This window comes from Salmo salar, chromosome ssa05 (assembly GCF_905237065.1).
Source record: "Salmo salar chromosome ssa05, Ssal_v3.1, whole genome shotgun sequence".
NCBI classification, from domain to species: domain Eukaryota; kingdom Metazoa; phylum Chordata; class Actinopteri; order Salmoniformes; family Salmonidae; genus Salmo; species Salmo salar.
The window spans coordinates 61,088,204-61,110,660 of NC_059446.1; the positions used below are offsets into that span (position 1 = coordinate 61,088,204).

The window sequence follows — 22,457 nt, forward strand, 5'->3', positions numbered from 1 at the left end:
AGCCGTCTGTGGTGTTAAAAGAGCCAGTGTGAATAAAAGAGATATAATGGAGGCCAGTGGTATATGAAGTGTGTGTGATAACACTAGCTGTACTGTAGACCTACTGTATGTACTGCCTAGTGTTAGACTAGAGTCATGCTGTTGACAGGTCCACATCAAACAGTCCAACTTCAAGAAGGCTATGCTGTCATTAGCCAAAGAGCCAGAGCCCAGTTCTAATGAATTAGCCCTTAGGGCGAAAGAGAGCGTGCTCCCCACACAGACACAGACAAGTGTGTGTTAATGTACACACGTGCATGTAGAAATGCTCACGCCCACGTGTACACAGAATGACGCAAATGAGCAGTTGTATACTGGCTGACTCACTGCTTCTCTTCCATCTCTCATCACTCCATCATCTCTTTCTACTTCTCCCTCTTCCTCCCTCTATCCCATTACCTCTCTCACTCACATGAACCTGTTGCAGAGGGGGGGATGTGTTCGAGCGAGACAGAGTGTGTGTATGTGTGTATGTATGTGTGTGTTCATGTGTGCGTTTGTGTGTGTGTGTGTGTTCATGTGTGTGAGAGAAGGGGAGCTTAGGGCCAGGATTGAAACAGAAGGTTCATTAAATATACACAGACTAATATAATATATCTTCAGGCTACCTAATAGCATTTTTAATGCATAGACAGGAGTATTGGAGTTGCAGCGGAAGCTAAATTAAACATAGGAATATGGGGAGAGGCTAGGCGTGCGATTCTGGCTAGCTGAGGGGTTTGTGTGTGAGTGTTTGTGTGTATGTGTGTGTGTGGGGGGGGGGAGGTAGTTTGTTCGCCTCCCTACTCTGCTAAATCCTTCCTGAGACATTTCGGCTAGATAATTGGAGAGGCAGATTTACCCGTCACTCACTGCTAGTTTCCATTAAAAACCAAGGCCCAATTTATAGACTAATCCTGACTTAAGGTAAACAACAATAATCATCCCCCTCTCTCTATCTTTCTCTCTCTATCCTTATCTCTTTCTCCTGACTCTCTCTTTCCCTCATGCTCGCCTCTTTCTCAGTTTTTTTCTCTCGCGGCATCTGAAATCAAACTATCCATTCTAAAGCTTTTAATCAAACTATCCATTCTAAAGCTTTTAATCAAACTATCCATTCTAAAGCTTTTAATCAAACTATCCATTCTAAAGCTTTTAATCAAACTATCCATTCTAAAGCTTTTAATCAAACTATCCATTCTAAAGCTTTTAATCAAACTATCAATTCTAAAGTTTGAAATCAAACTATCCATTCTAAAGCTTGAAATCAAACTATCCATTCTAAAGCTTTTAATCAAACTATCAATTCTAAAGTTTGAAATCAAACTATCCATTCTAAAGCTTGAAATCAAACTATCCATTCTAAAGTTTGAAATCAAACTATCAATTCTAAAGTTTGAAATCAAACTATCCATTCACATACAAATACTACACACACACACACACAACACACACACACACACACACACACACACACACACACACACACACACACACACACGCTCTGCATGCAGGGGGAGTCTCCACTGCGTGAGTGAGTGACACAGAGTGACAGGCGCGTCTGTCGACATGGCGATATGCAAAAAAGCTGCATATTCACCATAATTGAATTTTCATAAGCACATGCACAGACACACAGAGACAAACACACAGACACACAGAGACACACACACAGACACACAGAGACACACACACACAGCCGGGCCCATGCCAACGTGTGCATCTGCTTCAGAAAGCATGCTGCGGCCACTAGATCATCCTGTCTTGCTCTCTCGTTCTCTCTTTTCTTTTTGTCTCTGTATTTTCTCCATCCCTCGCTTAAGCCGATTGGCTTTAGCTGAGAACAAAGACAGAATTAAAGGCTGGTAAGCAATTCGGCCATTCTCTTCTCGCTGGCTCTCTCACACACACACACACACACACACACACACACACACACACACACACACACACACACACACACACACACGCACACACACGCACACACACGCACACACGCACACGCACACACACACACACACACACACAGGCACGCACTTGAAAAATGGGTTGTCTCCTCCTCTCCCTCCTCTCCTCAAGGCTCAGTGGGGCAGGACTGCTCAAGCACTCCCAGGGAGGCTAGCTGTTAGCCTGCTAGCCATTAGCATTGATCATTTGATCCCAGAACCTAATGCAGTGTGACAAGCAGCAAAGCCAACCTCATTGTCGGTCTCGCATTTAACGTGTGGCGTGTGCAATAGAGTTGAGGTCACATAGAATGGGACAAAGATGCATGCACTGACATGGTAGCACATTGACTGAACATACCTGTGCATGAACGGCACAAAGCCCACGCTCGTCTATCTAACCTCCCAAAGGGTTGCCCACTCCTCCCTTCCCTTCCTCTATAAAAGAGTAGCCGGTGGTTAAACCATGGCACAAAGTCATCCATTGTGAGTGGGCGTAAAACCCTTTCAATTACTGTGATAGGATCAGGTCTGGGACAGGCAGGGTGATAAGAGCAGCCCATTCCATTATGGCCAGCCTTTAGTAGAGGTCACCCTCTCCTCAACCCTCAGGGTGTCTGTCCACTAACCAAGCCTGGCTATCAACATCTCACACAGAGGGCAGCACCCACTGTCTGTTACTGTCTGTCTGTCTGTCTGTCTGTCTGTTATAGTGCCTTCGGAAAGTATTCAGACACCTTGCCTTTTCCACATTTTGTTACGTTACAGCCTTAATTCTAAAATGGATTAAAAAAATAATAATCCTCAGCAATCTACACACAATACCCTATAATGACAAAGTGAAAAGAGGTTTTTAGATGTTTTTGCAAATGAATTAAATTTAAAAAACAGAAATACCTTATTTACATAACAATTCATCCCCTTTGCTATAAGACTTGAAATTGAGCTCAGGTGCATCCTGTTTCTATTGATCATCCTTGAGATGTTTCCACACCTTAATTGGAGTCCACCTGTGGTAAATTCAATTGATTGGACATGATTTGGAAAGGCACACACCTGTCTATATAAGGTCCCACAGTTGACAGTGCATGTCAGAGCAAAAACCAAGCCATGAGGTTGAAGGAATTGTCCGTAGAGCTCAGAGACAGGATTGTGTTGAGGCACTGATCTGGGGAAGGGTACCAAAACATGTATGCAGCATTGAAGGTCCCCAAGAACACATTGGCCTCCATCATTCTTAAATGGAAGAAGTTTGGTGTCACGCCCTGACCTGAGAGAGAGGGTTTGTTTCTCTGCGGTTAGGTCAGGGTGTGGGGTGGGCATTCTATGTGTTAGTTTCTATGTTTTGGCCGGGTGTGGTTTCCAATCAGAGGCAGGTGTCTATCGTTGTCTCTGATTGGAAGCCATACTTAGGCAGCCTTTTTCCACCTGTGTTTGTGAGATCTTGATTTTGTACTGCTCGTATTTAGCCTGCAAGATGTGACGGTCATTTGTATTTGTTTATTATTTTGTTTAAGTGTTCCAATTTAAAATAAAGATGAACTCTCACCACGCTGCACCTTGGTCTAATCCTTTGGACGATCGTTACATTTGGAACCATCAAAACTCTTCTTAGAGTGGCCGCCCGGCCAAACTGAGCATTCGGGGGAGAAGGGCCTTGGTCAGGGAGGTGACCAAGAAATTGATGGTCACTCTGACAGAGCTCTAGAGTTCCTCTGTGGAGATGGGAGAACCTTCCAGAAGGACAACCATCTCTGCAGCACTCCACCAATCAGGCCTTTATGGTAGAGTGGCCAGACGGAAGCCACTCCTCAGTAAAAGGCACATGACAGCCCGCTTGGAGTTTGCCAAAAGGCACCTGAAGACTCTCAGACCATGAGAAACAAGATTTCTGGTCTGATGAAACCAAGATTGAACGCTTTGGCCTGAATGCCAAGCGTCACATCTGGAGGAAACCTGGCACCATCCCTACGGTGAAGCATGGTGGTGGCAGCATCATGTTGTGGGGTTGTTTTTCAGCGACAGGGACTGGGATCAGGATCGAGGCAAAGATGAACAGAGCAAAGTACAGAGAGATCCTTGATGAAAACCTGCTCTAGAGCGCTCAGGATCTCCGACTGGGGTGAATGTTCACCTTCCAATAGGACAACGACCCTAAGCACACAGCCAAGACAACACAGGAGTGGCTTCGGGACAAGTCTCTGAATGTCCTTGAGTGGCCCAGCCAGAGCCCGGACTTGAACCTGATCGAATATCTCTGGAGAGACCTGAAATTAGCTGTGCAGCAACGCTCCCCATCCAACCTGACAGAGCTTGAGAGGACCTGCAGAGAAGAATGGGAGAAACTCCCCAAATACAGGTGTGCCAAGCTTGTAGCGTCATATCCAAGAAGACTCGATGCTGTAATCGCTGCCAAAGGTGCTTCAACAAAGTACTGAGTAAAGGGTCTGAATACTTATGTAAATGTTAGATTTTCATTTTTTTATATCTATTAAAATTAGCAAAAATGTCTAAAATCCTGTTTTTGCTTTGTCATTATGGGGTATTGTGTGTAGATTGATGAGGGAAAAAAACGATTTAATACATCTTAGAATAAGGCTGTAACATAACAAAATGTGGAAAAAGTACCGTAATTTCCGGACTATTAAGAGCACCTGAATATAAGCCGCACCCACTGAATTAAAATTATGATTTTTTTTTTCAACATAAATAAGCCGCACATGTCTATAAGCCGCAGGTGCCTACCGGTACATTGAAAAAATTAACTTTACACAGGCTTTAATGAAACACGGCTTGTAACAAAAATAAATAGGCTTTAACGAAACAGGGCTTGTAACAAAAAATAAAAAATTAGCAGTAAGCTTTAGTTGTCTTTTTGCACTGAGTCAATTCCTCACGCTGCTGTTTCCAACGTCTTATCATCGACTCATTAAGACCAAGCTCCCGTGCAGCAGCTCTATTTCCTTTTCCAACAGCCAGATCAATCGCCTTCAACTTGAAAGCTGCATCATATGCATTTCTCCGTGTCTTTGCCATGATGAGGGTGACAAAATGACTACCGTAATCAGAATGATGGGAAGTTTGAGAGCACTCGATTTAATCTAAACAGTAAACAAAAAAGTTGTTTGACCTTAACCCGTTCGGCAATTTCATTGGTCTAATGAAAGCTTCATGCCGCCAAAAAACTGAACACGTCACAGAATGTGTTTTTTTGGGAAAAAAAAAATGTAAGCGGGAAAAATCCATATATTAGCCGCGTCATTGTTTAAGCCGCGAGGTTCAAAGCTGGGAAAAAAGTTGCGGCTTATAGTCCAGAATTTACGGTAAAGGGGTCTGAATACTTTCTGAAGGCACTGTATACACTGTTACTGTATGTACTGTCTGTCTTATGTACTGTCTGTGTGTCTGTGTGTGTCTGTGTGTCTGTGTGTCTGTGTGTCTGTCCGTCTGTCCGTCTGTGTGTCTCTGTCTGTGTGTCTCTGTGTGTCTGTGTCTGTGTGTCTCTGTCTGTGTGTCTCTGCGTGTCTGTGTGTGTGTCTCTGTGTGTCTGTGTGTCTCTCTGTCTGTGTGTCTCTCTGTCTGTGTGTCTCTCTGTCTGTGTGTCTCTTTGTGTCTGTGTGTCTCTCTGTCCGTGTGTCTCTTTGTGTCTGTGTGTCTCTTTTGTCTGTGTGTCTGTGTGTCTCTGTCTGTGTGTCTGTGTGTCTCTGTCTGTGTGTCTGTGTGTCTCTGTGTGTCTGTGTCTGTGTGTCTGTGTGTCTCTGTCTGTGTGTCTCTGCGTGTCTGTGTGTCTCTCTGTGTGTGTGTCTCTCTGTCTGTGTGTCTCTCTGTCTGTGTGTCTCTCTGTCTGTGTGTCTCTATGTGTCTGTGTGTCTCTGTGTGTCTCTGTCTGTCTGTGTGTCTCTGTCTGTCTGTGTGTCTCTGTCTGTGTCTCTCTGTCTGTGTCTCTCTGTCTGTGTGTCTCTCTGTCTGTGTATCTGTGTGTCTCTGTGTGTGTGTCTCTGTGTGTCTCTGTCTGTGTGTCTCTCTGTCTGTGTGTCTGTGTGTGTGTCTCTACGTATGTTATGGACTTTATGTCCCACATAGAACCTCCACCGATGTCTCACCTTGTAGCAGTGATGTTCCAGGCGCGGTGGCTTCGGGAATGTTATCCCGGCTGTAAATGGAATGGAGGAATTCTGGAGTGCAGTCATTCTCATCTGTGATGTGAACCACCACCTATAGGGAAGGACAGAGGAGAGAGGGTTAACTTGGAGCGGCGATGGGCTGGTGTCTATGGAAGTTCTTCTTTGTGTGAAGCTTTCAGATGACAGTCATTTACACAATATGTGATTGTGTATGTAAGTGTTTGTGTGTATGTGTGTTTTCTCGGGCGTGCTAGCTGGGTTAATATAAATGAGTGCGTGGGAGGACGAGGACCTAGTGGTAGTCAGGCACAGCTGCAGCCCAACCCTCTGAGCCGCTCCCCGGCCAAGCGGAACACAACATCACACAAACGCGCACGCGTATGCACGCAAACACACTCACTCTTACAGATGCATGCACTCACATTTACACTGAATCTCTGTGCACACACACATCATTTTTTTATAGCTGTAAATATGACAGTCCTGAGGCGTAAGGAAGAGAGAGAGATCCAAAGGAGAGAGAGATAATTAAGGGGGAAGAGAAAAAGAGAGAAAGAAAAACTAGGAAGATAGCGAAAGAGAGAAAGAAAGGGGGGGGCAGAAAGAGGAAAAGATAGATAATGATAGGGCAAGATGGTGGTAGAGATTGAGTTAGAGAGATAGATAGGGAAAGAGAGTGAGAGAGGTAAAGAGAGGAGGGGTAGTCCAGAGGTTCCCTGAGCAGTGTTAGTCATGCTGGATCCTCCCCCTCCAGTCTCCCACATGGGGGTGTTATCTCTGGGGACCAGCCGTGCCAGGGGGGAGACTGCTGCTCCCAACGGGGAGAGAGGTGGGCACACAGAGCATGCATGGCAGACAGGCATGGCAGACAGGGGGCTGGAGAAGCCAGCGTGGGCCCCAGCATGGAACCATGACTAGGCTAACACACTCAACACACTCACATCAACTCTCACACTGTCAGTCTGAAATGAAGGAACTAACACAAACTTCAATGGAACTTTGAAAATGCAAAAACTCCAACACCATATTTGACAAACCTTCAAAATCTGAAACAAATTGTTATCCTTTTTTTGTACTTTTACAGCTTTTAAGTTATATCTAATTGGTAGTTACAGTCTTGTCCCATCACTGCAACTCCCATTCGGACTCGGGAGAGAGCGATACGTCCTCCGAAACACGACCATGCCGAGGCCCGCTGCTTCTTGACACACTGCTCACTTAACCCGGAAGCCAGCCGCATGTGTAGGAGGAAACACCATCCAGCTGGCGACTGAGTCAGCTTGCAGGCGTCCGGCCCGCCACAAGGAGTCGCTCGAGCGCGATGGGACAAGGAAATCCTGGCAGGCCAAACTCTCGTCTAACTCGGATGATGCTGGGCAAATTGTGCGCTACCTCATGGTTCTCCCGATCATGGCCCGTTGTGATATAGCCCGGAATCGAACCAGGGTCTGTAGTGATGCCTCTAGCACTGAGATGCAATGCCTTAGACTGCTGCTCCACTCGGGAGGCCACAAATTGAAATCCAAACTTGATGTCAATGCGAGACTAAGTGAAAATTCGACTTATGTGGAAGTTAGGATTCGCCCCAAAGACAACAATAACTCCAAACTCCAAACAATAAGGTTATGCTTGGCATCGATAGACTGACACAAAATGTCTGACTCTTCCCCTAGTGCATCAATTCAATCAGGCTGATTTAAAACAGAGAGCTGTCCATTCTAGCCACTATTTCTACGTTCTAACCTGTGGGTAACACTATGAAGCCCTCCCTCTCTCCACTCCTCCAAACCCGGCAGACTGGATCCCCCTCTCACTCATACCTAATCACCAGCACTCCCTGGGAATCCCAATCCCTGTTAGAAAAACACCCTGTCTGTTAAGACCCTCTTGGAGAGTCCCCACACACTGTGCGCCTGGTCCAACAGGAGCCTGGTCTCATACTGCTGCCGTACTGTGTATGTGTGTGTGTTTGTGTGTGTGTTGTGTGTGTGTGTCTGTGTGCGTGGCAGAAAGTGAGAGTATTAGTGATAATAAGAGCTAGTACAAGTGCTTAAGGAAGATTAGGAGGAGAAGCTGGGAGCGGAGAGAGATGGGGAGGAGAGAGAGGGAAAGAGACATGGAACTCTATGGGATGCCTGCTCCTCTTCATACTCCTACCCCATGGGCTTGTATTAATGATAGCAGAGAGAGAGAGAAACAGAGGCAGAGAGAGACAGAGAGGAAAGACATAAAGATAGGGAGAGAGAGCAAACGGATTGAGGTCTTGACCACAGATGGTGTGAGTTTTGGACAGAGGAAGGTGACCGTGACTGGTGCCCAGCTTATTGCCAGATTGTGGAGCCTGTTTATGTTGGTGTGTGTTGTGTCTGTACGTGTGCACTGTTACTTCTGTGTTTAATGCATGTGTGTGTACATGCAAGAGTTTCTGTGTTTGTCTACTCACGTTGTACATGTTTGTTTGTGTGTGTGTGTTTGTGGTGCCAAAGTGTTCCTCTGTGTCCAGCACACATTGGCCACAGGGTCCTGCCTGGTTGCCAGGCACACGTTGGCCACAGGGTCCTGCCTGGTTGCCAAGTCCATCTAAACAACTCAATCAGTGGATGTGAACATCTGACAAACAAAGATGGCCGCCCCGGGGGATTCCAATACGCCAGTTTCACAACAGCTTACCTCAACTGCCCTTGTGGGAAAGGAAACTGAAGCCAAACAAGGGGTTAGGACACACCTGTTCTCATTTAGGTAAAAGGTTATTTTTAAATCTGAGGGAGACGTCATACAATATGATGTTAATTGTAAAGCCTGAGATGATTATCTTCACATAATAGGATAGCAAAGATAAACAACCTTCTGAATAAATAAAAACAACAATTGTCTCTCTGTCTTTTTACCCAGAATCTCACTGTATCTGTACTGAAGCTAGACGGCACCTATTTCTATTTCCAAACTTACCACTGAGGTCACAGTCCAATCACCTGAACAGAATCACCATGCTTCACTGGCTGGTTCTCCATACTGTTGTTCTCCATTATGTGACCAGGGCTGGCTCTCCATACTGTTGTTCTCCATTATGTGACCATGGCTGGCTCTCCATACTGTTGTTCTCCATTATGTGACCACGGCTGACTCTCCATACTGTTGTTCTCCATTATGTGACCAGGGCTGGCTCTCCATACTGTTGTTCTCCATTATGTGACCACGGCTGACTCTCCATACTGTTGTTCTCCATTATGTGACCAGGGTTGGCTCTCCATACTGTTGTTCTCCATTATGTGACCAGGGCTGGCTCTCCATACTGTTGTTCTCCATTATGTGACCATGGCTGGCTCTCCATACTGTTGTTCTCCATTATGTGACCACGGCTGACTCTCCATACTGTTGTTCTCCATTATGTGACCAGGGCTGGCTCTCCATACTGTTGTTCTCCATTATGTGACCACGGCTGACTCTCCATACTGTTGTTCTCCATTATGTGACCAGGGCTGGCTCTCCATACTGTTGTTCTCCATTATGTGACCACGGCTGGCTCTCCATACTGTTGTTCTCCATTATGTGACCAGGGCTGGCTCTCCATACTGTTGTTCTCCATTATGTGACCACGGCTGACTCTCCATACTGTTGTTCTCCATTATGTGACCAGGGTTGGCTCTCCATACTGTTGTTCTCCATTATGTGACCAGGGCTGGCTCTCCATACTGTTGTTCTCCATTATGTGACCAGGGCTGGCTCTCCATACTGTTGTTCTCCATTATGTGACCGCGGCTGGCTCTCCATACTGTTGTTCTCCATTATGTGACCACGGCTGACTCTCCATACTGTTGTTCTCCATTATGTGACCAGGGCTGGCTCTCCATACTGTTGTTCTCCATTATGTGACCAGGGCTGACTCTCCATACTGTTGTTCTCCATTATGTGACCAGGGTTGGCTCTCCATACTGTTGTTCTCCATTATGTGACCAGGGCTGGCTCTCCATACTGTTGTTCTCCATTATGTGACCAGGGCTGGCTCTCCATACTGTTGTTCTCCATTATGTGACCAGGGCTGGCTCTCCATATTGTTGTTCTCCATTATGTGACCACGGCTGACTCTCCATACTGTTGTTCTCCATTATGTGACCAGGGCTGGCTCTCCATACTGTTGTTCTCCATTATGTGACCAGGGCTGGCTCTCCATACTGTTGTTCTCCATTATGTGACCAGGGCTGGCTCTCCATACTGTTGTTCTCCATTATGTGACCAGGGCTGGCTCTCCATACTGTTGTTCTCCATTATGTGACCAGGGCTGGCTCTCCATACTGTTGTTCTCCATTATGTGACCAGGGCTGGCTCTCCATACTGTTGTTCTCCATTATGTGACCAGGGCTGGCTCTCCATACTGTTGTTCTCCATTATGTGACCACGGCTGACTCTCCATACTGTTGTTCTCCATTATGTGACCACGGCTGACTCTCCATACTGTTGTTCTCCATTATGTGACCAGGGCTGGCTCTCCATACTGTTGTTCTCCATTATGTGACCGCGGCTGGCTCTCCATACTGTTGTTCTCCATTATGTGACCGCGGCTGGCTCTCCATACTGTTGTTCTCCATTATGTGACCACGGCTGGCTCTCCATACTGTTGTTCTCCATTATGTGACCAGGGCTGGCTCTCCATACTGTTGTTCTCCATTATGTGACCAGGGCTGGCTCTCCATACTGTTGTTCTCCATTATGTGACCACGGCTGGCTCTCCATACTGTTGTTCTCCATTATGTGACCAGGGTTGGCTCTCCATACTGTTGTTCTCCATTATGTGACCATGGCTGGCTCTCCATACTGTTGTTCTCCATTATGTGACCGCGGCTGACTCTCCATACTGTTGTTCTCCATTATGTGACCACGGCTGACTCTCCATACTGTTGTTCTCCATTATGTGACCGCGGCTGACTCTCCATACTGTTGTTCTCCATTATGTGACCACGGCTGACTCTCCATACTGTTGTTCTCCATTATGTGACCAGGGCTGGCTCTCCATACTGTTGTTCTCCATTATGTGACCGCGGCTGACTCTCCATACTGTTGTTCTCCATTATGTGACCACGGCTGACTCTCCATACTGTTGTTCTCCATTATGTGACCAGGGCTGGCTCTCCATACTGTTGTTCTCCATTATGTGACCGCGGCTGGCTCTCCATACTGTTGTTCTCCATTATGTGACCGCGGCTGGCTCTCCATACTGTTGTTCTCCATTATGTGACCGCGGCTGGCTCTCCATACTGTTGTTCTCCATTATGTGACCACGGCTGGCTCTCCATACTGTTGTTCTCCATTATGTGACCAGGGCTGGGGAGCAGCATAGTGGGGCAGGTTGGACGTTCTCTACTGCAGCTGACCATGGCTATAGTTGATGTTTCCTCAAATGGGTCTATTCCCCATCAATACTACTCCAACGGAAAGTACACACACACACACACACACACACCTTCAGAGCCACATGCATAGCTCATTGGAGTGAATTAGCTAAGCTGACTGTAGCGGGCCTAACGGGAACTGGTGGATTAGTGAGGATGCCATTTGTGTGTATAAGCCAGACATCTGGGTAGGAGCAGGTGTGTATAGAGGTGAGTGGGTACTGTTTATATGTAACTGTGTGTGCGTGCGTGCATGCGTGCGTGTGTGTGTGTGTGTGTGCGTGTGTGTGTGTGTGTGTGTGTGTGTGCGTGCGTGTGTGCGTGCATGTGCGTATGTGTGTGTATAGTTACGTGTGTGTACCTCTGCCACACCGCTGAGGCCTGTGTCTGGCTCGGAGGCCCTGACTTGCAGTGTGTGGAGTGTGTGTCCACTCTCAAAGTCCACTGTCCGGGTGAGGCTGACAGCTCCACTCTCCTGGTTGACACTGAACAGGTTGCCAGGGTTCACCAGCAGCATGTAGGACAGAGTCTTCCTCTGGAAGGAGATGGCCCCCACCATCGCCACACTGCAGGGGGAAACAGGAACGGGATGTCACAAGGAGATACAGTATACAGGAAGTGATGTCATCGGGAGACGCATTAGAATAGATGTGATGTCATAAGGAGACACACTCACGAATGAAATGAATGAAATAGATCTCCAGGGAGCAAGAAATGATCCATCTTCAGTCTGATATCATCACTCTCATCTCATCCATAGCATCTTTATTAAGACACACGGACACACTTGCACCTACCACACCCACGCAAATAGGCACATGCACGCTCATGCACTGACACGCACGCACACGCACACAGTGAGGAGGGTGGGCAGGAGATGAATACATTGTGCCCCAGTCACCAGAGGCCTGAGGAGGCAGGTTCAGACACACACTTTGCGCTTCATGTTTATCCTAAAGTTTATTTTAATACATATTTGAATTAGCCACACTTTGATATTCTGAGCCCCGGGACAAAATGATGCATCTGCGTCCCTCCTTCGCCCCCACCTTCATAACCTCCCTCCCCCCTTCCCAACACATGACACATAATGCAGAGGAATCATCCACGTTCACACAATCCTTTGGCTTCCCCTCTAATGAGCAGCAGAGGCGGCACACAAACACACACATACACACACACATACACACACACACACACACACACACAAACACTCACACTCACACTCACACTCAAACTCACACACACACACACACACACACACACACACACACACACACACACACACACACACACACATACATAACAAGCACAATACACAAGCAAAAATACATGTACACACACATATGCAGAACACACGCATTCATTGGTTCACTGATTGGTTCACTGATATCCCACCTCCCCCATTGTGAAATGCATGGTCTGGTGCACCCTGTCCCTTCCCTCATCCTATTCCTAACCCACATCCAGCAGTTATCCCTGTCCAATGTCACCTGTAAAACCCTAGTTCATTCACCTTTCTTGTAATCTCTAATCGCAGCCTATTCCCCATATAGTGCACTAGGTGGCTCTGGTCAAAAGTAGTCCATAATATGGGTAATTGGGATTAGCCCATTCCAATCTCTCCAAACCAGGTTATACTCACGCTTGGCCCACGGGCGTGTTCTCTGGGACAGTCAGGGTGTAGGAGGCGTTGGTGAACTGTGGGGGGCGGAACCCTGCCAGAATAGCCACTGTTGCAGTGGGACCCTTCCTGCCCTGCGTGTCGACCGCCTGCACCCTCAGCATGTACTCCCTGCTGGGGGTCAGGGGTCGGCCGGTGGTCCTGACCTCCCCAGAGCTGCGGTCCACCTCAAACGAATCCTCGCCGCCTAGTTACAGGATATAAACAACACGTATAAACACACAGACACACATGGTTCTTCCAAGTGACTCAAAGGTTTTCTTGAAGGGATAGTTGACCCCCAAATTAAAGTTGTTCTGTGTTTTCACACCTCAACACACAGCTTGCCCCGGGGTCTTATAGACAATCATGTGAGTGATATCATGTAGCAGAGACAGCTGCGCAGAAATTGACATCCCTAAGACATTGCTGAATTCTTGGGCTGGGGGGCTGGTGTGTGTGTTTATTTGTGTATAGAGATGGGGGTAGAGGACCCTTCTGCCAGCTGGGGCTGTGTGTGTGCGGTGTGTGTGTGTGTGTGTGTGTGTGTGTGTGTGTGTGTGTGTGTGTGTGTGTGTGTGTGTGTGTGTGTGTGTGTGCGTGATCGGGTTAACATCCAGCCTCTGATCTTTCTCTGAGGAGAACAGGACGACAGGGTCATCTTAACCCATGTCCCCCTGGGCAGCAGCATCAATGGAAGAGAAAGAGAGAGAAGAGGAGGAAGAGAGAGAGAGAGAGAGAGAGAGAAGAGGAGGAGGAAGAGAGAGAGAGAGAAGAGGAGGAGGAAGAGAGAGAGAGAAGAGGAGGAGGAAGAGAGAGAGAGAGAGAGAGAGAGAGAGAAGAGTAGGAAGAGAGAGAGAGAAGAGGAGGAGGAAGAGAAAGAGAGAGACGATGAGGAGGAGGAGGAGGAAGAGAAAGAGAGAGAAGAGTAGGAGGAGGAAGAGAGAGAGAAAAGAGGAGGCGGAGGAGGAAGGGAAAGAGAGAAAAGAGGAGGAGGAAGAGAAAGAGAGAGAAGAGGAGAGGGAGGAAGAAAGAGAGGAAGAGGAGGAGGAGGAAGAGAAAGAGAGAGAAGAGGAGGCGGAGGAGGAAGGGAAAGAGAGAAAAGAGGAGGAGGAAGAGAAAGAGAGAGAAGAGGAGAGGGAGGAAGAAAGAGAGGAAGAGGAGGAGGAGGAAGAGAAAGAGAGAGAAGAGGAGGAGGAAGCGGAATAGGAGGAACACAGCTGCTGGTAGCCAGGGACATGTAGCTAATCACAGCTGCATTGTTCCTGTCACTCACTTCTTTTGGATTTTTCATTATTTCATTTTTTTATTTTATTCAATCTATATCTATTTTATTTTTTCTTTGTTTATAATTTAATGTACATTATCGCTGTCTTAGGGATGTCCAACACCTGAGTACCCTAAAAATAGAACACTTGCATGTCATCCTTTCATTAAATGCTTTTATCTCATCAGAGTTTAGCTATCTAATCTAATCAAATGTAATGTAAAATGGACACTATTTAAACGTTGTATCAATTCAATCATAATTTTGATCGACATTTCACTCACCGTCCAGTAGCAGGAAGTGGGCGTTTCCTATTGTGCCATCTCGTTGGCGGGCGGTAAGGCGGTAGACCACAGAGCCTGGTGCGGCGTCAGGTCCCACTGCGCCCAGGTAGGGCTGAGGGAACATGCCCCACTGCAGGTCTGCCAGGGTGGGCACACTAAGGGTCAGCCTGCAGAGGTACCACTCATCCCCTACAGACACAGAAAAGATAAAGAGATTAAGGGTCAGGGTCAAACATGAAAGATAACAGTTGGTACAGTCAGGGGGACGTGGAATCACTACTAAGAGGTTGTCTGGATGAATTGTAGGCATATGAGCTAAATGCATTCTGGGAAAGTGGAGGACTAGTGTCTGCTGAAGCCCCTAATCCTTTGATGATGATGTCATTGGGTCTGAGTCCTCCTTTTAGCCAAAAACAAACCATGTCTGTGCCACTTCCACCATTGGGCTTTGACTTTTCCAAACACATCCATCCATCTCTCCCTTTCAAAGTGTTTGCGATCCCTGGCACAATCTCCTTAATCTTATTTGCCTCTCAAAATCAATTTCCCAACAATCCGCTGGTGACCCCCGACAGCAGCCACAGCACTTGGATGACGCTGGGCCCATTCTCTGGGTGGAGACAAATGGCCAGATGCGACATGGCTGATAGGTTCTGTGTTTCCATCCCAGGCTGAAGGGTTCTCCCTCCCTCGTCTGTTTCCTCACTAGCAGCTATCTGCTATCTGCTGTCTGAGACTGTCGCTTCCCCCAAGGCCTTAACAGTCAGTGAAAAGAATGACATTTTCTTTACAAACCCATCACCCTCTCTTTCTATCACTCTTCAGACGAGCATGTTTCCCACAAAACAGAGAGAGAGAGAGAGAGAGAGAGAGAGAGAGAGAGAAGGGGAGAAATAGAGAGAGAGGAAAGAGGTGGGGAGGGGCAGAAAGCAAGCAAGTGCTCTCGGAAGGTGTTCAGAAGTTCAGAAAAGACTCAGAGAAGGGGACTCCAGGCAAACAGACGCTGTGTGTTGTTGCTGTTTGTCGTCTGGTTTTGGGAGAGTTTGTTTTGTCTGCAGACTTGTGCTTCGTGTTGGAGCGAAGGAGAGACAACAGCAAATAAGAGGGAGCTTCACATCTGAGGGACGCAGGGAAGCGGCGGGTAAAAAGAGAGGGAGAAGAAAAGAGGAAGAGGGGAGGAAGACACAGGGGAGGGTAGAAGCCTTCTTGACAGGTCTTTTCAGCACAAGGCTCTAGATTCTTGTATTGCCATTTTGTAATTCAGTGGATGGACGTGGTTGTTTTGTTTGGCGCTGTTAGGCTTATACACCGGTTGGCTATGTATGAATTCCTCCACAGACATAATGACTCTTCATAATGACAGCGGTGTCTTGATCCTTGTTCCACGCGACTGAGCACGCACTAAGTACATGCCAAACACACGCATATATATACATAAATGCATACAAATGGCTGACTTAGGGTTGGCTCAGTGGGCTTTAACCATTAAACCGTGCCTGGCGGTCAAAATGCAAGGGATGAGGAGAGTTAAACACAAGTGTCAGTGTCATGACCATGGGAATGATCACTACCTGTACATATACTGCTCACAGAGGAGAGATGAATCTCTTACAGTACGTACATCCACCACAGGTCTCTCTCTCTCTCTCTCTCTCTCTCTCTCTCTCTCTGCTTCATCTGTCACCAGGGCCATCCATGCCTCTCTCTCTCCTTCTCTTTTCTCCACCAAACTAGCAGAACTAAAAGGCAGCCAACAGATCCACCTCGTCAGTGTTCCGTGAGAGTGGATCAGTCGACAAAGCGGACAAAGCTCCACACGTGTCTGTTACCGCCTTTCTAACCACGTAAGATCCGATGGTAACCAGGCGAAATCGCCCCAGATACGATACACACCCGCCGTATTAATAGCCCAGTGACACTCGTCTGAGTCCACCCAAAGCTGTCTCCTCATTTGAATATCCATTTGGCCGATGTCACGGATTGTTATGCAAATCGGGGAATAAAAGGGGAAAATTGTGTTTGTTTTCTTCCCCCTGATTTGATACACAGTGAATTAGAGATGCAGCCGTGCAAAAGAGGCCAGTATTGACGGAGCGAGAATGAGATTGCATTCAAGTGGTCTTTATGTGTCTGACATCAGATGAAGATGACACATTTGAGTGGGGCCCAATTTGTGTCAGTACATTGACAGTGTTGTCCAATAACAGCCTACCAAAATGATATGAGTCTTCAACTGAAGAAGTAATGACGGAATGGGGAAGATTCTTTCAGACCTCCATGAAGTACCAACGTAAGGTAGGGGCTAGGAGTTGTCCTTTAACCATTACCTTAAATAAAGGGGGTGATTGAGAGAGGGGACACCCATCCCATTTCCCTAAGCCCCCAGGTCCCTCTTGGCCCCTTGTGATCCCTCTCAGACCTGACAGAGATGGTGTGTGGTGTCTGGTGGCGTGATGCCGCTAGAACACACACCTGTGAGAGGACTGGAGGGAGATCAGAGGTATCACTGTTACCTGAGACCACCTGAGGTACAATACAGAGGGTAAGAGTCATGCAGCTGAGCTAGGATTACACACACATACACACTGTTTGGTACATACGTACACACAGATTTATACTCCCACAACGCCCCTGGGGAGGTCACATAGGTGTGTGTGTGTTTGTGTGAATGACAGCATGGGATGTGTCGCCTTGGTGACTCACAGAGCGCAGGTGTTCCCATGAGTCCAGTCTCCGTGGCAGCAGGTTAAGTCTTTGTGACATTTGAACACACACGCATGCAGGCATCTCACGTAATTGCCTGTCCTTGCTGGCCTGGCAGGGAGTTGACACTGTGTGTGTGTGTGTGTGTGTGTGTGTGTGTGTGTGTGTGTGTGTGTGTGTGTGTGTGTGTGTGTGTGTGTGTGTGTGTGTGTGTGTGTGTGTGTGTGTCAGAATCTAAAAAGAGTCTCCCTTTCACGCACGATTAACTACTCAATGATGTGGATCTCACTTTTGTTTTAATGACATGCATAATTACGTTTCAAATCAAGAGCTTTTGTCTCCTCTAAAACCATGTGATACACAGTGAAACTCTTTAAGAGGAGACCAGTGTAAGGAGGAGATAGTGAGAGAGAGAGAGAGAGAGAGAGAGAGAGAGAGAGAGAGAGAGAGAGAGCGAGAGAGAGAGAGAGAGAGAGAGAGAGAGAAGAGAGAGCGACAGAGAGAGAGAGAGAGAGAGAGATAAAGGGGGAGAGAGAGCGACAGAGAGAGAGAGAGAGAGAGAGAGAGAGAGAGAGCGACAGAGAGAGAGAGAGAAAAGAGAGAGCGACAGAGGAAAAGAGAGAGATAAAAGGAGATAGACAGGGAGAGATGCTCAACGTGTGAGAGAAACCACAGAGAAAGTTGTAACATCCTCTATACTTATATTACAGCTAGTTAGTGGATAATTGGCTGTGTCAATATTAGACCATCAAAAGAGACTGTCACCAAATCTTCAAAAAGGTGGGGTATAGTGGCCATTGGGTAGCTACTGAGAGGAATATTTTGAGGGAGGAGAGTCATTGAGGGACAAACCACCTCTGTTGTAGGAGCTGGGAACCCTGCTCCCCATCTGCTCCCTGGTAGCCAGTGGACTGAGGCGTTATGCATCCTAATTAATGATCTTCTAGACTGGCCCACTTTCCCCCCTGCATGCACACACAATTTTTAAAAGTTTAAAACCTGATGGGTGGAGCAGAAGGAGAGAGAGAGCGAGAGAGAGAGAGAGAGAGAGAGAGAGAGAGAGAGAGAGAGAGAGAGAGAGAGAGAGAGAAAGAGATGAGAAGATAGAAGTCAAGAGAGATGAGAGAGAGATAACAACATAGAAAGGGGAGAATGGATGGAAACGGGAAATCATTATATTCACTCCCCTCTGTTCATTTAACACAGACAGCCTGATCTCACTGTGAACGTCCCCTGGTATTTCTGGTACCTAAAGTGGACAGAGGAACAGGACAGCCCTACTGTACTAATACCATCACTCCCCTCATTTCTCAAATCCTCCTCTCATTTCTTCACATTTCACCCTCGGTTGACTTTTACTGCCCAAACCTAATGATATTCCAAACGCTCAACTGGTTTAACATAGCTAAGCAACCAGTCTGATGATGTAAATGCAATACTCCATGAAATACAAGAGAAAGACAGCAGGAATAAGTTATTCTATTTTCTCCCCTGACAAAGCCACAAACAAACAGGCATTGAGAAACATGAGGGGAAAATGAATACATTTCAGCCACAGACAGAACTGTGCAGTGTGTGTGTGTTTGTTTTTGTGTTTGTGTGTGTGTGTGTGTGTGTGTTTTCTGATAAACCCCGAGGCTGTGTGTGGATGGAGCCCTCCCCACTACACACTCATCCACACACAGACAATCAAATGCAGAGGAGACATAGCTGCTCATGTATGTCCCTGCATGTCCTGTGGAGTGACAGGGCACGATCCCGCCCTCTCTCTTACTCCTCCTGGACTCTGGTCTCCCAGCACCTCGTGAACACATTAGATCCTAACTAACTACCACAACCAATAGCCTCCCGTGTCATGCCTGTCTCTCTGGAATGAGAGGCCCACAGGGGGCTGCCCCCTCCTTGCCTGACCACAAATGTAGTATTTCACCACTCGAGGACCGTGGACGCCCGTGAGTGAGTGAGCGAGCGAGTCCTCACAGTCGACACAACACGGAAACTCAATTAGAGCCCTTCTGTGGTCGGGTGTGGATGGGGAATGGAGGGTTAGGGGAGGAACAGAGGTTATAATGGGGTTTCTGCTCCGAGCTACACTAATAGCGTTCTCCACTCCACCCAGAGTGTGTGACCTCTCAAGGTGAGTTATCAACAGCAAGAGCCTCAGGCTGCTTCTACATGGGGTGTGTCTCCGTCAGAGGAGGCTGGCGGGAGGAGCTATAGGAGGACGGGCTTATTGTAATGGCTGGAATGGAATGAATGGAACAGACTCAAATATGTGCTTTTCATATGTTTTATGCTTTTGATACCGTTCCATTATTCCATTCCATCCATTACAATGAGCCCGTCCTCCTATAGCTCCTCCCGCCAGCCTCCTCTGGTCTCCATAGTCTAAAATGGCCTTCTCTCGGAGTTGATTTTCTGCATAACTCTGGTGCAGTTGGTGGTTGACTCGGCGGGCATGTTGTCTCCCTCCCACCGGCATCACTGGCCCACTGAGTCAGCCACAGCTATGACTCCTCACCAGATGGCGTCGACGGCACCATGTGGCGGGGAACATAAGAGCAATCAAACAAGACGCCTCTACACCAACTGTTTACATCAACTAACCATCTTATAATCTCTATCACTTGTTTCCCCACAGGTAGATACAGTATATTCTCTTTTCTCATATCCAGTATTCATTAGCAAGTAGGGAAATGTATAGTGTGACAAGGGGTCATTTACTTCAGCACACTCACTGTGCTCGTACTTCCTGGTAAGCACTGCTCGTCCTCACTGCGGAGTATAGATTGCTTCCCCCCACCAACGACACTGGGATCGTCTGAACTCTCCCAACTCTATATGCGGCTGGCGTCGGTGCGGTAGAAGACAGAGTCTGGGTGGATAAGCCGGATCCAGGGGTTTGATTTTCCCAATAACTCCTAGGAATGGAATCAATCGCTCCAGAGGAGTTGAGAGGCTGGATCCAAAGCCGGAGTGAAAACCAAGCTCTCTGTCTTTGATGGCAGAGTGAAAAACAGTTGGATTTATTTATCTGATCCCCAATCTCGATGCTGTGTGAGAGGGGGTCTGCGAGGGAGGATTGGAGAAGGCCATCATGGGAAATTGGGTCAAAGGCCAAAGCCTGTCTGTGGAGCAGTGGTAGGATGATACAACCGTGGCTCGTGCGCATGCACACGCACACGCACACGCACACACACACACACACACTACTACTTCTATTCAGAGGCAAATCCACTCGTCTTGCCAACCAAATCCCCCCTAAACACTCACATACAGTATACATTCACATTAAGTCCCTGCCAGTGGAAGGGCAGTGACTATAGTTATTAAATGTCCTTGGGGAACTTTTCAATGCTGTCAGACTTCTTGTCATGAGGATTTTACAGTTGAATTCATTCTCCTTTAGTTTGTGTGGTTGAGTGTAGGAGGTACAGCTGCTGTAATCTCAACTGCCATAAGAGAAGTTTGTGATGGTGAGACTACTTCTGCAAGAGTTACGCCCAAAGATAAAATGAGAGAAGAAAGGAGAGAACATGAAAGAGTGGATAAAGCGACGCAAGGCTCAGTATTCCAAAATGTATTTTATAAAAAGTATTTCAAAGTCACCTCAGAGAGAGAGAAAATCTAAGAGAGAGACAGAGAGAGAGAATGCGTGAGAGTGTGTGTGTGGGAGAGAGAGAAAGAGAGAGACAGCGAGAGAGAGAGAGAGAGAGAGAGAGAAAGACAGAGAGACAGCGAGAAAGAGAGAGTGTGTGGGAGAGAGAGAGAAAGACAGAGAGACAGAGAGCGAGAGACAGAGAGAGAGAGAGACAGGAGGGAGAGAGAGACAGGAGAGAGAGAAAGAGAATCAGAGGTCAAGAAAGAGAGAAAAACGACAGAGGGGTAGCTCTCAGAAGGTTTTCACTCATCTAACACTCATTCTTTCTTTTATGTCTTAAATCTCTCTCTACCCTTACCACCATACCTCAATAATTCAACTTTTACATCTACTGAAAAACCGAAATATGCAGACTCTCACAAGCAGTGAAAGAAAATACATTGTGATCTAAAACATGGAAACTGTCGGTTAAATTATGAATATCTGAGGACTTTTGTCAGACATAAAAAAATAAAACAGTACATTTTTTAAGTGGCAACTCATTCGTTATTGATGTGTTATATCAAGAAATTTCTCTGTAGAAACTGACAATTGTGGAAGTGTGTTTAGGGAGGCGAGGTGTGTGTGTGTGTGTGTGTGTGTGTGTGTGTGTGTGTGTGTGTGTGTGTGTGTGTGTGTCTGCTTGTTGAGGGGTTATGTTGTATTTAATAGAATCAGCCATATAACTTTAAGTGAGCAACACAATCACATTTCATGTAGGCATTCACAGGTCCAAATTCAGTTGATTATCTCACTGTGTCAATGTCAACATCAGCAGGAGGGTGTGAACAGCTGAACCCAGACCTGCCTACAGGATTTGGATCTGCCACAGCTGCCTACAGTGCCTGTCTTCAATCACCTGACATCTACACCAACCATGGGTGACAGAACGATACACATACAGTGCTGTACACACACACACACACAAAGAGGTGTTATTGCAAACAAACACACACACACTTACCCAGATGTAGCGCTGATGGGCAAACACAAACACCTCAGGTGACATGGGGTTGAAAAGAACACAATGTATGCGTGTTGTGTGTGTGTGTGTGTGTGTGTGTGTGTGTGTGTGTGTGTGTGTGTGTGTGTGTGTGTGTGTGTGTGTGTGTGTGTGTGTGTGTGTGTGTGTGTGTGTGTTTGTTCTGGTCAGGCACTGGTGGACAGGGACAGATAGGGGAGGCAAACTCACTGACCCTGAGCATCTCATCGACTGCAAGAACACCACACTAGACAGCAAGCGACTTGTGTGTGTGCCTGTGTGTGTCTCGCTCTGGTTGTCTGAGTGTGTTTGTGTGTGTCTGATTTCTTCACTTTCTGATGAGACTCCCTCTACTGGAGCTCTGGTGTGTGTGTGTGTGTGTGTGTGTGTGTGTGTGTGTGTGTGTGTGTGTGTGTGTGTGTGTGTGTGTGTGTGTGTGTGTG

At 47.0% G+C, this 22,457-nt stretch overlaps 1 protein-coding gene across 1 annotated transcript in view; it reads right to left on the minus strand.

Annotated features, from left to right (window-relative positions):
- si:dkey-22o22.2 (neural-cadherin) overlaps positions 1 to 22,457 on the minus strand; it is a 112,433-nt gene that overhangs the window by 43,527 nt on the left and 46,449 nt on the right. The window contains exons 2-5 of the mRNA XM_014200922.2: positions 14,690 to 14,878; positions 13,121 to 13,346; positions 11,837 to 12,041; positions 6,068 to 6,179 (exon numbers count right to left, since the gene is read on the minus strand). Coding sequence (XP_014056397.2) covers positions 6,068 to 6,179; positions 11,837 to 12,041; positions 13,121 to 13,346; positions 14,690 to 14,878 — 732 coding nt within the window. The remainder of the gene's footprint in view (positions 1 to 6,067; positions 6,180 to 11,836; positions 12,042 to 13,120; positions 13,347 to 14,689; positions 14,879 to 22,457) is intronic.